The sequence below is a fragment of the Parasteatoda tepidariorum genome, chromosome 10, assembly GCF_982258835.1.
Source record: "Parasteatoda tepidariorum strain Cologne lab strain chromosome 10, Ptep-v5.0, whole genome shotgun sequence".
Lineage (NCBI taxonomy): Eukaryota > Metazoa > Arthropoda > Arachnida > Araneae > Theridiidae > Parasteatoda > Parasteatoda tepidariorum.
The window spans coordinates 103043227-103068172 of NC_141764.1; the positions used below are offsets into that span (position 1 = coordinate 103043227).

The window sequence follows — 24946 nt, forward strand, 5'->3', positions numbered from 1 at the left end:
ATATAAAGAGCATGATAGAAAAGATTGAAAATAAAATTTTTCAGGGCTATTTAAATCAATTTCAAGATATACCAAGTTGCTCATTCAGTTAGTAACATTTCCAAGCCTAAAAATTTTAATACAAATCAAGTATTTAAGTCCTTGCTGGTCATAAGAAAACACACTTAAAATTATACATTTCTTAAGATATGCAAAGTTATCTATTGTATTTGTTCTAATGAGACTGATACATGTGTTTGCATGGAAAAGTCCATTTTAATTACTAATAAAACATCGCTTGATGATAATTTGTATTGCTTTAATATTTCAGAAGTGCCAAGCTAGTTTTACGTACATACAAAAGAGAAAAAAAAGTAAAATATGTGGTACATATTATTAAAAAAAAACTTTCTCACTGCAAAATCAAATTTCGTAAGATCTGTTAAAATGGCTAATTTCAAGAGTTGTAATCACTGTCATAGATTTAATGCTTTTGAATTAGTTTGGTTTCTAAAGTCTTTTTTCAAATTTTGAGACAGTTGAAGCTCTAAGAATTTAAAATAGCTGGTTAACCACTGATAGCACTAGAAAGGCATAGAAAGTTGCGTTCGCATATAAAAAACAGATATGATCTTACTAAAGCAAACAGTCATGCAGATGCTCAACTACTAAAAATAATTTAACAAAACATTTTGAATGTCAATCAAAAGTCTATATTACAATATTTCACACAAAAAAAAATTTATTAAGTTAACTTGCCAGCAAAAAAGAAAAACAATAATTACGACACAAGTACACTCATTTTCAGAAATAATCATTCAATTAAAAAAAAATATCGATTACATATGAAGCCTTCAGTTTCAAAATCAGAAAAGTTTTCTCGAAACTAAACTTTTAAAAACAGCAGACTTAATTTCTCAACAAAAAAAAAATCACATTTCTCTACACGTCGACAGTTTTGCTAGATAGAATTGATTAGTAATTAAAGGAAGAATTGTTTTTTTCTTTGATCAAAATGTATTTTAAAAGAATCAAATTTCAAAATATATGAATTAAAAATAAAGTATTGTTTATGTACATTACACCATCGCAAATGAGAGTGCTTTCACTAAATAGAATAGAATGGCCTTTTTTAATTTATAATTTTTATTATTTAACACTAGATTGCACAAGGAAGTCATTTAGATTGCTTTTTAATTTCAATTAGAAAAACAAATGACACAATTTCTTAGAATTTTGAATGACTTTTTGTACAACATAAAATTTTTTTTATTGTTAATACAGTCAAACCCCGCTATAGTGAACACGGTTTATAGTGAACTCCCGGATATAGTGAACGAAATGTTCGGTTCCGTGCCTTGCTATATACGTATAATGTTATTTTTTGTGGATATAGTGAACCAAAAAAGTGAGGAAGTTGGATATAATGAACTTTTTTCTGTCCTCGACAGATTTCTTTCATTTTTTATGGTAATAATTTTGAAATTTCTACTTCAAAATAAATACAAATACCAATATTTAAAACCATCTATAGAGGGGAATGTAGCGATAAGCATTTTTTCTTGTTTGCTCACTTTCCCATCCCTAAACAAACCAAGCAGATGTTTCCAAACCAGGCAGAAGATGCACCTGTAAGGTGTCAGTGAGATCAATATGCATTTTCTGTCAGAGGGAATGAGTAATTCTTCGTTATTGGTCAAAGGGTTGGACACTAATATGTGTTAATAAGGCCCTCATTTCAACTCCTTTTTGCTTTCAGTTCAGTTAAAAAAAGTCTGCAAAAAAGTGTCTCAAATTTAACTATGGTGACCAGTAAAAGTAAAACGTTCTCCATTGATGATAAAATGGGCATAATCAGAAAAATTGAAAATGAATACAATCAACTTGATATTTGCAGGGAATGTAAACTATCCAAAACTGCAGTTTGTAACATGTAGAAAAATAAGCAATTAATAATTTCTGCTCATGAAAAAAATTTAGAAGGCTGAAAAAAAGTTTAGAAAAGCAGATCACAAAAAGGTTGAAGAAGCATTACTGAAGTGGTTCAGCATTAGAAGAAGCTGCAATCTTCCAGCATCTGGACAAATGTCGATGAATTTTCCAAGTCATTTTATGAGACTACTATTATGTGCTCGAATGGCAGGTTAGGCATGTTTAAAAAGCGGAATAACAGAAATTCAGGAAAAATTATCTGAGGGTCAGGAAGTGTTTCCATATATGATGTTAAGGATTGCTCGTCAGCTGAAAATTAATATTTTTTTTTTTTTTTGCACGCAAGACGAAGAGTAACGAAAAATAACAAATTTTTTGCTACTACATAATATTTTCATATTGTCATTTATTTGAATAATGTGTAATAAGAGGGAGGAGTTTGGGAACCATTAGTTAAATTGCCTGAGTAACGGATATAGTGAAATATCGGTTATAGTGAACCGAATTTTCGGTCCCTTGAAGGTTCACTATAGCGGGGTTTGACTGTATTTACTAATAACTAGTTATATAACTGTAAAAAATATTAAACAAATTTCATTGCACATTAGATATGCTTTCACAATTCAGTCATTTTGACTGCTTTTGGGCAATATAGGTATATACTAAGTTTCAGTCTTTCTAGTGCTAATAAAACGTATCCTAGTTCAATAGCAATTGAGACACAAATACATAAGACTAGCTAAGTGAAATTTTTTGTTACATAAATTTCTCCAAATGAATAGATTAGGGTTTGAAACTAAAAGCTCTAGACATGTTCACTGAAAAAACAAATAATTATTCAATATTTGTACATATACCAGTTGTCAATGTGCCATCCTCTGGCATATTTTAATAGGAGAATGTAATGAATAATTTAACTTAATGTAATGAATGAATAATTTAACTGAACTTCATTAAATAAAGATGTCAGCTACATATGCAAGCTTTTGAAAACAAAGAATATTGAAATACTGAGGGGTTTTGCCATGATAAAGTAAAAAAAAAATAATAAATAAAAATTTTTAAGTTTTTTCATCCAAGAAGCGATTAATATGTATGTGAGATCATTAAAATATTACGTAAGCACATAAGAAGGGAAGAGGTTGCGAATATGCAACCAAGAATATGTAATTAAAATTTTTAAAAAAAAATAATTATTATTTTTTAATTTGAAATAAAAAAAAATTTTCGGGAAATGAAAATATTGGAAAAAATTTCTTCACTGATATTTTAAAATTTTATAAAATGGATGAAAACAATTTTGTTTAATACTAAGCTACTTCTCTCATTTGAATTTGATAATAAAATTAGATTACTTAAATAAAAGTCCAAACTAAAGCAAATAAAGGTGGGGAGGTATGAAATTTGCTTATTTTTTTTGGCTGACAAGGAGTGTGCCTCCAAATTGCTAAAAATATGCTTGCATAATATTCAAACAGCCCTTATGTCAAGTCATTTAGCATTAATGTCAAATCATTTAATATTCTGCCATGACAATAATACTTTCACATACTTATACGAAAATATTATTGCAACAATGTTCTAATATTAATTAAGTATACTTAATTCCAATTCAGAACGTATTTCTTAATCTTTTTATGAAAGGATACTTGACTTTGTATAACCTTTACTATTCAACATAATTTCTGGTGCTCTATACCATCGAGTAGCAACATATTCAGTTAAAAGACCTGTGTGGTCATGATCTGGATCTGCTACACGGGCTAATCCAAAATCACAAATCTAAAATATAATAAAATAATTGCATTTAGGATGAAAACAAATATATATATTAAAAGTTATTTATAATAGTAAAAAAAAAAACTGTAAAATATAGACTCATTAGCATGTTTGTGCAGAGTATCCTTGTAAAAAAAATGGCTCCTTCATCTCAAAAAAAAAAAAAAAAAAAAAAGGTAGCATCTTTATGATTTTTAAAAAATAGAAGATAGTTCTTCCTACTATAATATATTTTAATCAGGGTTGGGTTTTTGACGTCAAAAAGTGGTTTTTGACATGACAAGGGTATAATACTGGTTTAAACCGTCAAAAACCCGTCAAAAATGTCAAAAACTGAAGTTTGCCAAGAAAATATATAAACTTCAAAACTACCAACAGTTGCCATGCATTATATTGAAATTTAATTATGCTATAGGTAATCAGCAGGTTTTAAAATATTTTTTAATTAAAATTAAGGTAAAGTAACAGATTTAAAGTCTCAGAAATTTATATTCAAATGCATGTGCAGAAAAATTTTGCACAAAATTTTTTTAAATATTTATATTTTGGAAAAAAAATTTTTTTTTGATACTTAAGAAAATTAAAAGTTTATTACTATGCATTTTTGACATATAAGGAACATATAACCAATATTTATAAGGAACTTACAAGTTATGTTGTATAAATACAAACTTGATACAAGTGTATGAAAAAAAAATTTAATGTTATACTGAATATCTTTATTATCCAATATGTTAATTTGAATTTAAAAGTAGTTATATTTGGGAATAATGATAAATATAATTCATATTGTTTATTATATTTATTTATAATTATTACACTTATCATTTTAAAACAATTTTTACCTCTTAATTTTTTCCCCCACTTGTATTAAGAATACAAATAATGCATATCTTGAAAGCAAGAAGTAATTATTCAACAGCTGAATTTAGATATTCGACAAAACTATATAGTATTCAGCAAAATGAAATTCACAAGTATTTGGATAAACTAAATTTTCAGCATAGTAAATGAATAGGCTGAATATACTGTAAATCGACACTAACTACTCTGTGTATTTAACAGAAAGCACTTAAATTCGTATTGTCTTATGTTAAAAAGATTATTAAAAAGATTTAAAAGAATATTAAAAAGATGTCTAATGTACAAAACTGCTAATGTTTATCTTTAAAAATGTCTAATTTTTAGTATAATCTATACTATACACTAAATTTGGTAATAAATAAATTTCTTAATAATATCACTGCAGATTTTCAATAACACATGAAAATGAATACATAATATTACAAAAGATGTGAGCTTTCAAAAGTACAAGATTTTGGTTACTATTCAAAATATAAGTGTTTCTTAAAAATTTTATATTTATTTTTTCTAGAACATATTTAGAAACACTATCCTTTATAAAAAATATATAAATTTTATGTATTAATTAAATTTCACATATGAATATAGGTTTTTGACATTTTCGACATTTTTGACAGTGAGGTTTTTGACGTGACGGTTTAAACCATGGTTTAAACTGTCAAAAACTGTCACATGTCAAAAACCTGCCAACCCTGATTTTAATATAAATGCTTATATTAGTCACATCAAAGAGCTTTTTAAAAAATAAAGGTAAAACAAATAGCCACTTGGTGCAAACAAATATGTGCTACCACTTTTTTCATATACAGACAACTTTTTATGGCTGGGAAAGTGCTCGGAAGTAGCCCGCTACAAATAGTAATTCTGCACTCAATTCAAGGTTGTGGTATAAAAACATAACATTAATGATTTTTACTGCTGTGTAATGGTGTTGATTGCTGTGTAATGGTTTCCCTACATTGTATAATGATTTTTTTACATCTGTACTGCATGTTAGAAGGTTTCAACCACCTCAGCACCCTTATTTCAAAGGAGGTTTTAAAGACAATGTCAAACATTTTTTTAGGAATTTTAAAAAGAGTAAATATTTCATAACTACAGTCTACGCTCTTTAGTATGACCCCTTTCCAATTATGGACACAATGTTATTTAAATGTCTGAACTGAACCATTCATATTTATAAAGTGACCAAAATTTTATTTTAAATCACATTTAAAACAAACATTTTTTTTTCATAGAATTAATGGATAGCAAAAGTGAGTACAATTTCTTTTTGAATTCTCTACAAATGGAGAATAGTACCACTTATCTTAGGTCAGCCTATGCATAATGTATGGTAAAAAAGATGATGAAACAACCAACATAACGATCGAAAAATAATATTTTCGACAAAATAAGTCTATTATATGTAAGAAAATATTTGTTTAGATCTTTGTACTCATTCGCTTGCATCACATGGGTCGTTACACTGAGCGTTAACTTTACAACGCAAATCTAGGTTTCATTTTAATCTTTTAAAAAAGATTAAGTCATAATTTTTTTTTAATTGACATTCTTAGCAATTTAATTTATCACATAATGAGAAAAGAAACTAAATGATATGTCTTATGATTGACAGTATTTGCTATTTAAATGTGTTAATGAAAGATATAATTCTACAAAGTATAAATATTCCTACATGGAAAAAAAATTAGTACCACTTCTTAAGTAACATCTGAATTATTTCTATGAGAAGAATCTGTGTGATTATTAAGGAATAGTGAGATGAATCTTACTTTTAAATCGCAAGTAGTATTGAGTAGCAAGTTGCTGGGTTTCAAGTCTCTATGTAGCACATTTGCAGAATGGATGTATTTCAGTCCTCTTAAAATCTGGTACAAGAAATAACAAATGTGATCATTACCAAGTTTCTGTGTCTTCAATAATTTGTACAAGTCTGTTTCCATAAGACATTGCACAATATAACTGTAGGAAGGTCAAGGTCATTCTATGAACCATTTGATAGGGGAAGAACGCTCTATGATTCTGAGGAGGGAATCGATTTACAACACAACTCTTAGAGCAACACTTTAAAAAAAATTTAAAACTGAACTTAAATTTATTTTCTTTAAAAAAAAAAAAAAAAAAAAACCTTGGCTAGCATTTTAAAACGTCGGGGAAAAGTGCAAACAAAATTAGATTTATATTGAAGAATAGTACAAATTTTGCTTACACAAATCAAACGTTAAAATTCAATCCTATTCTTTCATTGCTGTGTGACATTATTTACTCATTTACAATAAATATAAAATAAATAGCATTTTCATTAAAATTTTTAAAGAAAATATTTCACATTTTTAAGGAAATTAAAAATTTAATTAAAAAAACACTTGGGAAAGAAATATTAATTGATAGGATTTAGTCAACTGATTTTTCTTCTCAAGACTGTCCCTAGGACTGAAGAGTGGCACACCACATGCTCTTAGGGAGAGCCGATTTTACATGTTGTTGATTAGACAAAATGAAGTAATCCTCAAACAGAGGGTGTACCAATCTTCATTTTTAAGAAAAATGGGCATAAGCTGTTCTTCCAACTCATACAAAATTTAATGAGAAAAAATTGTTCTAACCCAAAAATTAATTAATATCTAATTTTCAAAGTTGTAGAAAAAATTTGCAATAGAAATAGAACTTTCATTGAAACTTCATTAATTGTAGCCATTTAATTACATCCAATACAGTAGTTGCTTAGAGCAGCCATCAGCATTAACATTGCCAGCAATGTAGAATGCACTGATGTGGATCAGTAAGATAAAGCAATCTAAAATAGATAATAAAAAACTACTTATGAAAAATATGTTATTACGTTGTGAAGGTTAAATTTTTTTAAAATACCGCTTATTAAATCCAGAAATCAAAATTTAAACTTGACACGAAGGAAATTTTTTTCCATTGCAACAATGGGAAAATTTTTTGCAGTAGGAAGGTATGTATAGCAAAAGGATACACATCTTTCATCAGGTCAATAGTTGGGGCTCTCAGTATATCACGAATATCAATAATCTGAAAAAAAATTTACATTTTCAAACAAAATGAATACAAAAAACAGAAAACTTGAAGAAAAAAATTCATGTACGTACACTTATAAAGAATAAGTTATAAAACAAAATGGTCTCTATTTTTAATTTGAACATAATTCTTTTGAAATAGGGCCATTCCATTGTGACGGGTGTGACATTCAGACACAGTTTTTTGGCGTTAAATCTGCATTTCAGGAAATTAAATAGTTAATAAATACCAACAAATATTTTAATTATGTTAAACGCTGCATTTGCTTGAATAATTGAGTTAAAATAAAACTGCAAGAATTTTCAATTTTCTTTTAAAAAAATTTTAAATCTTGTGACGGTGTGATTCTTTTGGGACATAAGTTTTCACTTGCTTCCACAATTGTAAAAAATCCTGTGAATATTGAAATGTTTTATCGTTATACCAATTTTTTTCTCTTACAAGACATTCAGATGGAACTTAATACATGTTTTGTATGAGCAGTTTCAATATTTTTAACATGCAGGAATTTTTTTTCTAATGTGACGGGTGTGACATTGTGCAAATATACAATTTTCAGAGGCTATTTTTTAAAGAAAATAATTACCAGTACAACTAGTAAACTTGACAATAGAAAATATGTAATTAAATTTTATTGGAAATAAATTTCATAATTACATACAAACCATTTAAAACTTATAATCGCCTCTATTTGTTACAAGGGTCGGTGGAGGAACTTTCTTATTTATTACAGATATGTTTTCAGTCGAAATGTCTTCTTTTTCGGGTCAAATCCAATGGGGTCCACTAGGATGCATATATTTTAAGCTCACTTCTTTTTTGGAATTTATGCCTAAAATTGTAGCATAATAAAACTTACTGAGTTCTTTTTGCTACTAACTGCAGTAGAAAATGATACTAAAACATAGTTTCCTAGAACAACATCAGGTGTCTGCATGATCTGAGTGGGTGAAGGATCTACTTCTTAAGTAGCAGTGATGGTTACTTTTTTTTAAATTAGATTTTGCAGTCCTTCCAATTAACAGATTTGTAGCGTTGCTCACTTGAAAATGGTGAAGAGATTTAATTCTTTCAATGGAGAAGGAATTCTCCCATCTTGCGGATAATACTGATTTGGACTGCAATATTTGATTGGATGTCACATACAATGGTTTAATTGTACAACTTACGTTCATAGGTCAGTTGAAGAAATCCAGAGCGGAGTTTACCACTACTTTCCTGGTTTTTACCTGATTCCAAACTTTTGACTTTATTAGCCCTCCAATGCTATCTACTGCACCTTTTCCATGGGAAGTAGCAAAAAAGTTCCACTCACAATTTAATTGAAAATCTTCCTGCCCACAAGCTTGAAATTGTATACTTATTTCTGACTTGTGCCGCACAGCCATCAGATAAAATCCTTGCTCTTCGTAGCTGAGGATACTCAATTTTTAAATCCGTTAAAATAGCATTTAAAAATGCCCATACAGCATATTTATGATGCTGAAGTTCGTCCATACAGCATATTTATCATGCTGACTTCGTAGCTGAGGATACTCAATTTTTAAATCCGCTAAAATAGCATTTAAAAATGCCCATACAACATATTTATCATGCTGAAGTTAGTAGCTTACTACCATAAAAGATCGAATAATATTATGACTTTTTATTAATTATAAATTTTGCTAAATATGTTATGTAATTTTTTATTATTTTTTAACAACATTATTTTAATTTATTTGGAAACAAAAATTGTCTAAACTCTTTGTTTTCATTTAGGAAGTTTTTATAGTTATTTAAAATGTTGTCACACCCGTCACAATGATTTTGTCACACCCGTCACACCAAAATTTAGCCCAAAATAAAAAATATATATTTTTAATACTTTTTACTTATTAAGGCTCACAATAATTAGACTTTTGCAAAGTTTCATGCTTTTTCATGAAGGTATGCATTTTCTATGGCATATTAAGTATATTTTTTGCGACGGCCATGACAGAGAGACTTTATAAATATATTAGTATTAAAATTTGAGTTTTTCCATTTTTAAAGAAAGATTAAATGCTTTAAAAGATAGATAAAGGTCACAAATAGAAATATATGCATTGAAAATCAAAATGCTGTAGGTTTAAATATTATTTGAGTGAAATGAAAACACCCTGATTTTCCTAATTGAATTTTTTTTATATTATAATAACTTCAAGTTCAAAAAAATAATACAAGGAAAAATTTTATGGCATTTTTCCTTATTATTTCATAAACCTCATTCATTTACCTTTAATTTGATATATAATTAAGACAAATTGAATTGTTACAATTAAGACAAATTGAAATTTCAACCCTCATGTCCACTTTTACATGGGAATGCTCAATATTGGATTATTCAAATTGATCTTTACGAATTCTCGATCATACCAATATTAAAATTTACTCTTGAGTGAGGAGAATCTACAATTTTGGTTAAAACCAAGTTTCATTAAGAAAACATATGAAAGTATTGATGTTTTCTAAACTTATCAAAACCTTTCAACAGCCTTAAATAACAATAAGTTAAGAGAATCAGAGTTGCAATTCTGGTTACAAATAGCGTGTTTGTAAATAAAACACATGAAAGGTTTAAAGGTCAAAGCTTCTACAAAGTTTTTGGTAAGTTACTATAAAGTTTTTGGTAAACAGGTAAAGTTAACATTAATTATAAAAAAATATTAAGTTCTAAAATTTCTTGAACAATTTCTAAGTTAGATTGTTTTGAAATTTTAAAAATTCGAACATTTTCAGCTGTTTTATATTATAATTTTAACTTGAGAACTAAACGATTAAAAAAAGCTGCATTTTGAGTCTTTTTCAGCATTTAATTAAAAAAGAGCTATTTTATCAAATGCTATGAAAATGACATATATTTCTCTTTTTTTATATCTTATGTACTTATCTCTTTTCTAAGAATATTCCAGTCAAATTTCAAGGAAACAAATAATTAATTTGTTGCTTTAACCAATTTAGGCCACTTTTTTATTTGTATAAATGTGTTTATACATATTTGTAACAATTATTAGCTGTTAACGGACCAGTGCCAACATAACGGTAGTTTGGCACTGCTATGTATTGGGTCCAATACCCCGCATATGATAGCTAAAATATTTTACTACTTCAATCACACTTATTTTAGACATACTTGCAATTAATTTAATTGTAATTAACCATTGTAATTAGTCATAGTTATACCAGGAGCAAATCTGGACCATTAACGTATCAAATAATGCATATCAACTTACAACTTGTCAAACAATGGAAACTTTCATACAAAGTTATAAAATTTAGTAAAATAAAGAAATACATTTGAAATTAAACAAATACTTACATTTTCATGTTTGAACCTTGTAAGGATTTTAATTTCTCTCAATGTCCTCTGACAATAAGTCTGATGCTCGAAGGGTGAAATTTTCTTTATAGCTACTTTTTCCTTGGTAATAGTATCTAGAGCTGATCTAAAAATGTTAAGTAATAATGTAAGACTTAAAATTCAAAAAAATACTTTACAGTAGCACTTAATAGAATTAATTTTGTTACTTCTTCTCCCACATGATTAAAATCACTTGCTTTTTAAAAAATAATTATCGAAAATATTTAATATATAATGGGGATAATTCTGTATAGGTAACAGCTCCTTTTCAGACCTAATAAACCTAATGGTGCCAAAGGGTTTTCATACAGGCAAAAAAAAAAATTTCACAAATATGCAATGATACTTGCCTAAAATGACCACAAGTTACTTTCTTCAAATGCCCTCTTCTGAGAAGTTTTTTTTTATAAGTTTCTCACATGATACTGCTCAGCAGTCACAAAACTTTATTTTTTGCAAAGATACCAACAGAAAAATCTTTCCGAGATAAATCATAAATATTCTTTTAAGGATGGTACTTTTGAAAGGCATGATTTTATTGATATTGAATGTTTTTTGCAAGAAAAATAATGATAGAAGAAAGTATGTAAATCTAAATTTGATGTTCAAAATAGACTAACAAAAAAATCTAACTATGAATGAAGGATTTAGTGATTCAAATCAAATCAATTTGATTAATATCAACTCATAGAAAAAAATATCATTCATTTAAATTATATAATTTTCTTTAATAAAAAACTTTTAAAGACTTTTTTTTTTTTCTTTAAGATTTAGAGAAAATTTTAAGATTTATTGAATTTATATTACTGTGTAAATGTATTTCTATGGGTGAGTTCTACAACACAGGGCTTCTGGAGCTCACACCAAATTCTTTCAATCGTTTGACGGTCGACTTTTCGGATGAGCCAGTTAATAGTTTTCAAGTGACATCATTCCTCTTCCTTACTTATTTTAATAATTTTTGATAAATATTTTAAACAATTCTATCAGAAAAACAAAGTACATCTAAGATTTTTAGAAACTTAAGGAACATTCTTACTAAATTTGGTTTGATCATTCTGCTTAAAATGCACCGATCAAATGATCAATTTATAAATGTACATTTAATATGAATTTTGATTTTGATGAAAAAGTTACAATATAAAATATAGTCAATGAAGCATCGGAAAATATTATATTTCAAAATAAAAAAAATTTCAATTCAACACAAAATCATTCGTGTATATAAAAAAAGAGAAGAATGGAACAGTTAAACTCTACTTTTAAGATTAAAACCAAATAAACTTACATATTTGTCTGCTTTTGAATAGTATATTGTCAAATTATCTTAGAGCAAGTTCCCAGTCAAGGTATTCACCCAAAATTATATTAATACTAGTCGCAAAAAATATTACAGCACTTCTAAAATGACATTTAAAAAATCTTATAACATTTTTTGTACTTCTGCATGTAAAAAGTAATTATGGAGTATGATTTCCTCTTTTCAGAAAAACTTAAAACTTTAGGTAATAAAAATCCTACCAATTTCTAGTTTTAAAACATGTTTTTCAAAACCACATTTTATTTCAATATAGCAAGTAATATATCAATCTAAATTTTGAAATACAATTAGTGAATGAAAATTATCCCAATATAGAAAAAATTGCTTAAAGGTAAATTCAGATTTTTTTTTTATTATTATTCTTTTTTTTTGATAAATGGTTAAGATAGTTTTCTGTATTGAAATTTTTCTCAATCTGGTTTAAGTAAAATAGAAGGTAGTACGATTAATTTTGCTACTTAAAAACAAAAAAAAAAAAAGAAAGAACTGTGACAATAACCTTTTATTTTGCTCATATCAGACCTGTTTTTTAGTAATTATTAATACATTTCCATTCCACTTTTAAGAAATTTCAATAATGTATTTCCATGCATTTTGTATTAAAATAACAAAGCATTTTATGGTAGTAATAGTTTTGAAAGAATTATGGTCTTTAATTAATATTTCTGTTCTTAACCTGTCATCTAAAAAAAATCAGACTAAACAAAAAATCCAATTTATATGTTGAATGAACTTTTTATCTAAAAAAAAAAACCTTGAAGTTGGATTTTTGACAAGAGTCAAAAACCTGTCAGAAACTGTTGAATTCCATAAAAAATCTAGGGCAAGTTTCTTTTTTGACATTGAAGATATTTTATTATATACTAAATCATGCACAATACTTGCATTATATATTTGGTTTAATTATGATTTATATCAAAAATAAAAAATTGTGCCATAACTATTGAAACTATCAATTAGTTTTTCTAATGGTAATCTTAATACTTTAAGACCCATATTATAACTATTTGATTTGAATTACAGGTACTAACTATGAGATGCAAATTATTCTCAATCTAAATATGAACACAATTTAGGCAGATTTTTTAGATAAAGTAAAATTAATTCTCAATATTTGTCATTAATTATATTCAGGAAATCAAAATTTGTCTGACCATGTGAACAAGGCTTTGGAGGAAATTCAAGCAGCTATGAGGAAATTTTTGGTCTAAAAATTTCTACAAAATTCTTTATTGTTAAATTTTCGTCGCTTTGCAAAAATTCTTTAAACTAATAAGTGGAACCTAATTTAATTTAATAAATATTGATTTTAATATATTTTGAATTTTATTACTTTATGACACATATCCTTGTTTATTCAAGAATTATGTAAATTCAAATGAATTTTTTCTTTTATAAACTTTATTTTCCAAAAAAAGTTTGAAAAAATTATTGTACAGAAAAAAAAGCTAAAATTTTGGGGGAAATTTTGATCCAAAACAAAACGTAGTTCTCAGGAAATATTAGGCCTGAGAATTCTCTGCACTCCTGCTTATATGTACAGGAATATTTCCAAGAATAGTGAACTAATTATAATTTATTAAAATATTAACGCCTGTTTAAATTAGTTAATTTTTTCAATTAATCAATCCAAGGATATAACTAAATTACTATTAATATTTAGTACATTTATTAGAATAAATTTCCTAGTTATAGTTATATGTTATTATTATTTTATAATAACTTTAGCACGTCTACTTTCCAGACTATGTAACTCAACATCAATCTAAAGAATTGTTTTGAATTTTGATCTTATTCATAGAAAACTGAAAAATTAACTTGAAATATAGAGGGCTTCAATTTCCTCCACCCCTGTAATTGCATGCTTTAGGGAAAGAAGGAATTAAAATGGGAGTAAATGAAAATTAATTTTATATTTTATGAGTGATGATGATGAATGAATATGATGATTGTTGAGTTTTTTTATTAAGCTGATTGCTTTTGCATTTTAATTTTCTATAATTTAACAAATTAAAAGATTCAATAAATTTCAATTTTACACAGTTTAATTTATAATTGAATATTTTCAACACTAAAATTTAGGCTCTTGACAATAATTATCAAAACAAAAAGAGAGCTTAATATCAAAATAATTCAAGAATATAATTGATTGATTACTTGTAATTTTACATGTATGTTTATATATAAATATTTCTTATTTTTATTAGCTAATTATTATCCGTACAAAAAAACTAAAGGGTTTTGGCACTTGTCAAAAACTATTGGCAATCGAAATGGGCTGCAGGTGGCGTAGAGTAGAACTCTCTACCTATGGCAACACTTCACATGCTTTCCCCATTAGCATGTGGAGAGTGATAGAGGAAGGACATACATTTGTTTCTCTCTTGATTTTCATATAGATTAAAATCTTTTAAGTTGGAAAACTATATGGAACTGAAAACTACATTAAACATAGTTCTAAAGAAAAGCATCATGAAAATTTTAAAAAATATTTTATTAAATAAAAAGGAAAAATATTAAGAAAAGGGAAAATATCATAGTACATTCCTATACAACTGCAAAGAGGAGAAGAGGGAAGGGAGAAGGGCCAAAGGTATGAAATCGATCTCTCCCTAGATGGCGTATTCGAGCATTGCGATTGCCAATGACAAAAAAAAGAGAGGGTTTTGACATGACTGATAAAACCATCAATTTTCAAAGACTAGCTAATGCTGAATAAAAATAAAATTAAACTTTTAAATTATAATTTTCCAGCTGCGGGTAAAATAATTTGCAGCTTCATATACATATTTCAACAAAACTTATTTAATTAGCGATGGAATCAACACCCCATATAAATTAGTGAAACTATGTACTATCTTTCCTAAATACTGAACCTATTTTGGCAAAAACAGGCTACACTGCTTATAGAATTAAGAAACTGAGTAATTAATACACAGTTTTTTTAATGTCGATACAGTACAAGAATTATTTAATATAGAACATTAAAGGTTAAAAATACATTAACCACTATTATTATAATTATGTGCATTAAGCAACCTGGTGCTCACTGATTTAACTTTATAAACAACAAAATAAAACCAAACAATTAAACTACAAAGATAATACCTCTTTAAAGTATTTTGTCTTCAGATAATTACTTATCTTTAAAGCAGAGTTTTCCCGAGGAATAAAAAATGACAGGGTGCTTTTTCACAGCCCTTTTGAATTTTAAAAGGGCACTCATTTAACACCAAAATATTTATCAAATTGTGTAATATTATGTAATAAATGAATTTGATCCTCAACAAATTTCAGATTACCCTCTTATACTATCTTATGTATATATTTCAAAAAGTAATTCTCACACATTATCAAAAGGGAAAAATTTGTAGTTTATAAAAAAATGAAGGAAAGCTTAAAAGTTATAACTGAGCAATTTTTTTCAAAAAAAAGTAAACTAAAAAAATGATAAACTGATAAACAACTTGAAAGCTTTTTTCTAAAATTTAAACTGAAAATAATAAAAAATGAAAATTTAAAGGTGCATTTAATGAAATATATATATTTATTTAAAAAATTTTAAATCACTTAAAAAACTTATTAATATAGCCTCTCTTGAAAAAAAAAAGTGAAACTATTAAAAATTTAACTGGTAGAGAATAATCCTAACAAAATAAATATTTGTAATAGTAACCAGAATTTAACTTATAAACATAGATAACCTTAAAAGTGAGTTACTTGCTTTTTTAAATGGAATATGAGTAAAAAGGCTATGTTTTTAAGGCTTATTTTTACAAAAAGGAGCAAAGAGGTCACGTTTATAGGGATCAAAGGCCAGATAGGGGGCCCACCCTTGTAACAGTGTTTAACACTATTAACAGAAGAACACTGTTTAAAGTTTCATTTAATTAAATTTTGACTTATTCAAATGATTTTATTTAAATCAGAAGCTAATTCTACTTGATAAGACATTATATAGTGCACAGCATCAGGTGAGCAGAAAATATTCTATATTAATTTATTGAAATAATTATAAAGTATACAATTATCTACAGTAAATTAATTATTACATGATTCAATCAATTATTGAACCATATTTATTAACAAAAACAGAGTTAAAAGATTGTAATTATTTGGAAAACAAATTAGTTTCATTGAAAAGTTGCAATTAATAAAATTTTGACAGTGTAAGTAGAAAGAATAGAAAACATAACACAATAACATGATCAAAAATTTATAAATCAAAATATCAAACAAATTAAATATATGCAACACATAAAACAGTTTTCTTCCTGATTAGTCTAGTTAACAAAAATAGTTTATATAATTCAAAAAATAATAAAACACTAGCTTAAAATTGCAAAGTTTATGATAGTTTTACTTTTTTAAACCAAAATTACTACAGAACAGCCGTTTTAGTAGAGGTTAATTAAGTGTATTATAATTAATTAAGAATCATCATAATTAATCACTCATAATTAAGTGTTAAAAAATTGCAAACATTTATGAAGCAAATATATAAAAATGAAACCTGAACATGCTTTATAACAATAAATAAGTACAAAAAAAAAGCTAGCTTAACTTCAAATTAAAAGTGCTTGCACTTAAGAATACATTTACTAAAAAAAAAATTTCTCCAAAAGCATACCTGTCATCTTGACAGGTGAAACCGCCTGTCAAATTATAAAGAACATTCCACATAACTCGTAAAAGTGCGATTAATGCAAATACTATAAAAAATATTGAAATAAAGTGCATTACTAAAAACATTTCACTTAAAATTATATTCAAATATTGTAAAAAATAATATCTTGAAAAAGCATATGATGCTAAAACACAAAGCTTATTTCGCATCATTAAAAAGATCGTTGTTTCAATAAATGTGCAAATAAATGGGAGAAAAAAACGAGAGCAAAGTCACTTCTTTAAACAAATCATAAATACTAAGTTATCCATTGTTTAAATCACTAAATTTTTGCAAAAATTTTAAAATTCAACAGGTATGATCACCTTAAATAACAGCAAATGTAGACGGCCAACATGACAAAATTTAAAAAAGTCGATTTTAATCGGTTTAAGCAAATGTTTACTTACACGACCATTCCATATGCACCTTCCCCGATATAATTTAAGTTAGTGTAGCGGGGTCCGACTTCAAAGACTTGTCCCCTTACTATTTCCGTAGTTCTTGAATCATTATCAGAAGCAGCCATTTTCTATGCGGTAACATCAAATGAAGTCACTTCTCTCTCAAAAGGTTTCTCTCTTTCCCTACGCCACTATCTCTCTATCTTCCAGCGTTTGCCAAGAGCACGTAAAAAATAATAATCATTAGAGAAACATTATTTTTCGCTTAATAAATAAGAGATAAGTGTACAAAAAAAATGCTTGACAAACATTTAAATGGCTATTTATAATAGTGATACTATTTATTTTAATGAATTTAAAACCCTACGCTTGTAATTCAAATATACTGGTAATAAATGTTGAACTGATTTAAAAAATAGTTGGTTCATAAATATTAAATAATTAATTTCATTAAATCTATAAACGTTTCAACGGTTGAGTCGGTATTTTCAGTTGTTGTATTTTACTTGGTACAAACATTTTTCACTTGGTTAAAAGTTACACGAGTCTTATTTACTGCAACTGTGATCAGATTACTAAGGTATCAAAGAGCAGACACTTTTTGATATAACTTCTAAGATTAGGTTAAACAAACCAAAGAAAATATATTTTTAAGCTACGGTGAAACTGTATATGGATTTTTAGTGAGTCCATATCCTTCATATCAAAGCTTGTTAATTTCTGGTAATTGTATAGACACTAGTTTATTAATATCAATTTTATATTAATAATTTAATTTTTGATCCTGCAAGTTTTCTCTGGAGAAAATTATTTCTTAATATATTATTGCACATTGTGTACACAGCTAATAAATTTTTTATCATAATTTCCCTACCAAATTTATGCAACAGATTCTTCTAAAATTAGTTGGTTGAATGCTATCAGATACATAACTTGTGCCAAAAATATATGATGTGATTTAGTATATAATTTACTGTAAATTATTTCCGTATCCTGATCTGTGGCAGAATAATCGCCAAGTCTTGGCAACTTCCGGGCAGCGGCCCGCGAGAAACTAAAAAAAACATCACAGAAAGGAATCAACTCGAAATATATAACTCTAGCCAAGCCACCCCTGGGCCAAACATCTACATGTTTGTTTTTTTTTAAAAAATTGCAAGTTTAAAATTTATATGGCACCTTAGCGATTGTAGTTGGCACAACAGATTACGATACGGAAATATCCCCATTTTTAATGTTATGTATATTTGTTTCTTTATTGTGTTATATATTCGTTTTATTATTATTTATTCATCAGTAATGATAACTCAAAATTCTCTTTTAACATTCTAAGGATATGTTCCACTCTCTTTATAATAGGATTTTTCCGTATCGTGATATGTCGCGCCAACTTCAGTCGCCAAATGAATTTTAAACTTGGAAACTTAAAAAAAAAAAAGCATTTAGAGATTTGTTCCCAGTTTACCCTTTGAGTTGGTCCCTTTTATGATTTTCTTTTTAGTTTCTCCTGTTAGTTGTAGGCCACTGCCTAAGAGTTTCCCTTACTCAGTTTTTATGAACTCAAAGGTTTACCGAAACTCGTTGTTCACCATATTATACATGATTTGGTCTATTCAAGATTTTTAATTACTATTTATCATTTTTTTTAAAATATAAAATTACCAATTTACTGGTCTGGATTTTTGAATTACAGTGTGCATTTTTTATTAATTCATTTTATTTGTAATTTTGTTACTTTTTTGAGTAAATTGAATCACTTTTTCATTTTAAATTGCACTGGTCCTTTTAAAAAACATGTTTTTGTATTTTTATGTGTGAAATCTATTTTTTAAAAAATGTTTGCAGTTTGAGAACTCACTTCACGAGGTGTTGCCTCAATTTCTAGAGGAAAGAAAACTAGGTTACCCAACTTTTGATTTTAGATCATGAAAGCTAGCCATCAGAAATATGAGATTTGAAGAATAAATGTGTGGGGAATAGAAGCTATCGACCATGTCAACCTTAATCTATCAGAAAGTATTCTAAGATTGATTATAGCATATCTTACGTACTAGTGGATTGGTGTTTAATAATCGTAGTGGTAGTTATGCCACAATACTCCCCCACCAAATTTTATCTGGGATAGAACTTAATGAATGAATAGCACTAATTGTCATATGTGTGAAAGACCGGGAGAGCTGTATTAAGTTCACCCGATTTTGAGTGCTTGTGTTGAGAACTTTATTAAGCTCACCCAGTTTTATGCATTTGTCGTGAGAGCTGTATTAAGTTTACGGTTGTGTGTGTGACTTCTCCTGTGTTGCTATTAGCAATCTAGTGTGTGCAGGTACCCTTTGTGTGTAAATAAAATTGAGAAGCAACAGCGAAGAGGACGATGGCATAGTTACAAATAGCAAGTCAACTGTTCCATGAGGACCATTCATCGAAGTGGGCGTTATTTTCGATGTAGACGAGGTCATATCACGTCACCAATGTGGAGAAAGGGTCAACTATTTTGATTGCCCGTCTCAAAAACTTTGTCTGCAATGACAAACTTGTAGAGCAGTGTAAACCAGATTATTATATAATTAACTTGTTATGGCACCACTGGTTAGCAACCAGTAAATAAACGTGAGCGATCTGCAATGCATTGAAAATCCTTGAATTTTTGTGCGTACTTTTTACTTTTTAAAAGCTTGTAAATTTCACAATACATACTAGAAAATATGTAGGAATCAAAAAATATTTTGAAGTAAAAGAAAAAAAAAGAATATGGGTATACAATACATTCACGATTTGCTGTAATCACTATCCTTAATATATATTTTTAAAATCCTTGTCAAAAATACTATCAAAATAATTTACTAGTATTTACATAAGTAATTAACAAATCAGGATTGAGAAAGACTGGATCAAAATAAATCTGATTGACAAATGAAACTTCAAGGTGTTTCTTATCTCTCCATTAAGCAAACAGGTTTTAACATTATAAGAGCATTTTTGTTTTTTCCTTTCTTAAATATTAATTCGTGCGCAAAAATTATTTGAATTTTGACTTTATTTTCAGAAGTATTCTAAAAATATGAGAAATTTTCTGAATTTTTATTACAATTATATAGTACTTCTACTTAGACTCTAAGAATTTATATTTTCAAGTGTTCCTTTCCTACATCGGTTGAAGAACACTGCATTTCAGCAATGGTATGAGTTTTAAGTTTTTTGTTTCACCCCCTTCACAATGACTTACATTCCGAGAAGAAAAAAAATCTTAGCACTAGTACAACTAAAGTACCCATTTAATCTAACTACTGTATATTTCTTTTGAATTTTTGCAAGTACGGAAACTTTTTGGCAACTTAACAATTGTAGTGTAGTTGGCTCGAACGGCTAAGGATAATGAAATACTTCCTTCACTTTATAATTTTCATTCACATATCTATATTAAACACTATATCTATATTACCCTGTACTATATCTGTTATCTTGCACTCAAATAAGAATGCGAGGAACAGGAGGAGTATGCTTTCTGAATAAATAATCACATAAAGTTGAGCTAAATTGTATCTTTACTCATAATTTATCATGTTTTATTTTAATTTATATATTCAGTGTCATCAAACAAAAAAAGATTTTATAAGCTTTCTGTTTACTTTTCCAGGACACATGTATCTTTGAGTTGCTCAAAATAAAAGTCTCCATTTTTGAATATTTAATGTTTCCTAAAACACTTATTAGTTTTGATTTTATTTTTACTTCGACCAATTTTATCAATTATATGTATAGATAGATAGGCGTAGCTTAAGGGTTGCAGACTTTTTATTTTTAGAAAATTGTTCGTTTATTTTAAGTTTTATTTGTATATGTGATTTTTTTTTTTTTTTCTGTATGTCTATCGATATATAAATGTAGGGTGACCCGGAGTAATTCACGATAACTCTGTTTCTGGGGTAAATAATAATCTAAGTTTTATTTAAAAAAAATTTTTTTTTTTTAAATTTGAGACATAGACAAGAATGCTTGTACACTTTACTAAAGTATAACTACATACTTAATAATAGTTTTTTGTTTTATCTAACAAAATAAGTATCTTTTAAAATGCTTTCTGCATTTTCCATTTCAAAGATCGGTTTCAAAATGTGCACATTTCTGCAAAGATCCCCCTCCTTCTCTTAATAATAAATATTTTGAGTTACTTTCTTTTTCTTTGATATAAAAATAGTGTAGGCTTTTGCTTAATTATTTCACATCTACTGTAAACATTATAATTGATTACAGGAAACTATATCAAATGTTGTCCCCTACAGATGAGGTAATTATTGATCACTGGGGTAATTCCTGATCATTGTCATTTCTTCTTATAAATAGTAGTATAAAAAATAGCTAATAAGTAGGTAATTGCCTTTTCTTAACTAACAGTTCATATTTATTAAGTGGAACAACTATAAAATATATTTTAACTATAATCACAAAATTTGTTTTTAACAGTATACAAGAAAAATATGTTCTGATATGCACCATTTCTAGCTTGCCTTACCTTGCTTCTATCTTAATTTTATGTGTGTACATTGTTAGAATAATTTCTAAGTCGATAAATTAACCTAATATAAATATGGTGCGAAATTATAAGTTAAAAAAGGATACTAAGCTTCTAGAAAGCAAAAATAGTGAATTTCCTTTTATGATTGAAAATGAAAATTTCAGTGTGAGAGCTGCTGCCGGAGCTGAAGTGTTAATCTTTATTCCTGATTTTAAATGAAATGTTTTATTAGCTGCTTAAACATATCTTTTTGGTTTATTTGTTTGATTTTAATGTCTTATTTGTTAATTACTATTGTATAATTATTTTTAAACAACCATTTACTATAAAAACTGGTGATCAGTAATTACCCCAGAAATGATCAGGATTTATCCCAGAATTGATCAAGAGAAGGGGTAATTCCTGATCACTATAAATTTAAAATCTTTTAAATTCTAATTAGATTTTCCAACAAAAGAAGGAGGCATAGGACTCATCTCATATAGCCTCAAACTTCCAGTAAATATTAAAATTCTATCTTGAATAGTTTTTTCACAAAATAGATGTTTGCATTTTTTGATCAGGAATTACCCCAGGTCACCCTATGTATAAAGCTTAAAATAAGCAGTGTCTTAACCCACTGACGGTTCTGCACGTAAAAAGTCACATTTTAACCTGCAGTCTTCTCTGCATAGCAAAACCGGTTTTCCCATGTTAACTGATAGGGGAACTGTGTGTAGGGGAGAAACATTCTCCCAATTTTGCCCATTTCCTTAACCGCCAGTGGGTTAAAAGCAAAAAATGTGCCCCCTCCTCCACGCTACGCCTATGCTGATAAAGATTTATTAAAATATTTGTATCAAAACTCTTAAATAAAACCTTTTCAGGTCATTAAAGCGATCTTATGCATAAGTTCTGTGGCAATATCTGAAAATGGAAACTAAAAAGAACAGTTTAATTGCAGTTGCAGAAGAATGGAAGAATTTAGATACAACTTTTCAGGAGTTGGAGGTAACTAAGTTTAGTTATAGATTAACAAAGAAAGCCTGTTTTTTTCCCCTCCTCATTTTATGGTTGTTTTTGACTAAAGAAAAAAAAAATCTCAGCTTTAGTACTTTAATTCAAAGTAAACCTTTAGGTTTATATTTTGCTGGAAAAAAATTAACTGAAAAACAGCCTAATATGTAATTTTCTTATGTAGTACAGTGGAGAACCAATTATCCTGGATGCTCAGGACCATCGCTATCCCGGATGTCTGAAATTCCCGATTTTCTGGATCGGCTGAAAAGTGCCTGTATTCGATGTTTTATCAAACCTAGATTACAATGAAAAGGAGTAATACATTTTAAAATAAGAAAAGTTCTCCTAAATTTAATAAAAAATGGTAGAAAAATAACATTTAAAATAATAAAAACATTTACAAGTTTTGACAAGAAACATAAATATTAAAACCCTGGACAAGACAAGATATTATAAGATCAACTGAATTAAAAAAGAAACTTAATCTTAAAATTTATGAATAAAAGGAACTAATTTATTGAATACGTAATTTATTGTAAACGTAGAAAAAGAAAAAACTCAAAACGTAGTGAAATCAGAATTATAATACTGCATAAAAATAATTGTTTGCTATTAGTAATAAATAATTGTATTCTCAGATTAAAAAACAATATTATCCTTAATTTTTTTTATAAAAATAGACGATTTTTAGCGAAAGCAGATGTAATTCCACAACAAGAAAAAATTTTAAATGATACCTGAGGAATCAGAATTTAAAAGTTGAAAAATATTGTATTCTTAATTGATGGATAAATATAACAGGCAATTAAAAAACGTTTTGTTCTTAAGAATTCATCATAATAATATTGTATTATCTGAAATTATAAAATAATTTGTCATAATAAATCAAGGATAACAAAACTGAGTAACTAAAGTGGATTAAAAAAATTCTAACATACCAATACTCTTAATTTTCTTAACTCAGACATCCAATTGACGACACTCAAAAATGATAAAGAAAATAGAAGAATCTTGAAGATGCACGCTGGTTGCTTAGTTGGCTATCAGAATCAAACTGACTACCTCCAGCGGGCGACACCTTAACCGATTGTGCCACAATGCAATAATCATCACTGATTATTTAAATTATTGACTATGATAATATTGTGATTATTATCAATTATATAATGCATTAAAACTATAATATTTCAAATACAATTAATGTAACAATTATTGAATAGAATATTATTGTGAGTATTGATAAATTTTTTTTTGCTTATGAAAGTAAAAAATTGGGATGTAACAAATAGTGATTTGGCCAAATACTGAATATTGGACAAAATACCAAACTTTTTTTTTAAAAAAAAAGGAATAATTAAGAATATTCAGGGTTCGTAGCATTTTTTAAAAAGTGCTTTAGGGTCCTTTTTTTTCAATTTTCATTTTTTAAAGGCTCTTAAAGGTGTTTTTATATAGTATACTACTTAATTTATTTTTTTCCCATAATGAGATTTTTTTAACTTTTCGAATTTTGTCACGAATTACACAAAAAGCTAGTCTTTCACATTGTTCTATTTAACGTATTCACAATTTATTCAACCACAATCCATTTCGGTGTATTGACAATCTGTAACGTATGAAAGCGCAAATCATTTTACATATTTGATTACACACTTACAAATCCGCATGTGCATATACTGAGCTGAATTCAATGGAAAGGATTAAGGATTCTTGCACTCTCATGTGCAACTCTGCTGCATTTTGCAAAAGATTCTTAATTTCAGGCTTCATTTTCCACTCTGAAATTAAACCAAAAAATCTCTCAAATTTTTGTTGATCTCAGGAATTATTAACTAAACATTGCCAATTTTTTACCATAATAGCAAAAAACTTTTTTATTTCTCTTCCTAAATTCGTTATTGGTGAAGTGCCATGGTCTTCGTCACTGGCAAGCTAATGACCTTCTCTCGCTATTCTATATATATAGATCAGTACCTAAATTTTTGAACTTGACTTGGGGTTCATTCACTAATTATGTATTTTTATATGGGTACCTAGAACAGTCAAGAATCACAAAGCT

At 27.5% G+C, this 24946-nt stretch overlaps 2 protein-coding genes across 4 annotated transcripts in view; one reads left to right on the forward strand and one right to left on the reverse strand.

Annotated features, from left to right (window-relative positions):
- Positions 1 to 17891, reverse strand: part of rl (Mitogen-activated protein kinase rl) — a 43081-nt gene extending 25190 nt beyond the window's left edge. Inside the window, exons 1-5 of one of the 2 annotated variants that reach the window (XM_043045595.3) lie at positions 17379 to 17891; positions 10940 to 11066; positions 7541 to 7596; positions 6330 to 6519; positions 3561 to 3693 (exon numbers count right to left, since the gene is read on the reverse strand). In XM_043045595.3, the coding sequence (XP_042901529.1) occupies positions 3561 to 3693; positions 6330 to 6519; positions 7541 to 7596; positions 10940 to 11066; positions 17379 to 17497 (625 nt within the window). In that variant the 5' untranslated portion in view covers positions 17498 to 17891. The remainder of the gene's footprint in view (positions 1 to 3560; positions 3694 to 6329; positions 6520 to 7540; positions 7597 to 10939; positions 11067 to 17378) is intronic. The other variant, XM_043045596.3, reaches the window with a different exon arrangement.
- Positions 17892 to 17905: 14 nt separating this feature from the next.
- The window catches only part of LOC107442147 (transmembrane protein 120A), a 40786-nt gene continuing 33745 nt past the window's right edge, over positions 17906 to 24946 (forward strand). The window contains exons 1-2 of one of the 2 annotated variants that reach the window (XM_016055622.4): positions 17906 to 18095; positions 22755 to 22878. In XM_016055622.4, the coding sequence (XP_015911108.1) occupies positions 22801 to 22878 (78 nt within the window). In that variant the 5' untranslated portion in view covers positions 17906 to 18095; positions 22755 to 22800. The remainder of the gene's footprint in view (positions 18096 to 22754; positions 22879 to 24946) is intronic. The other variant, XM_016055623.5, reaches the window with a different exon arrangement.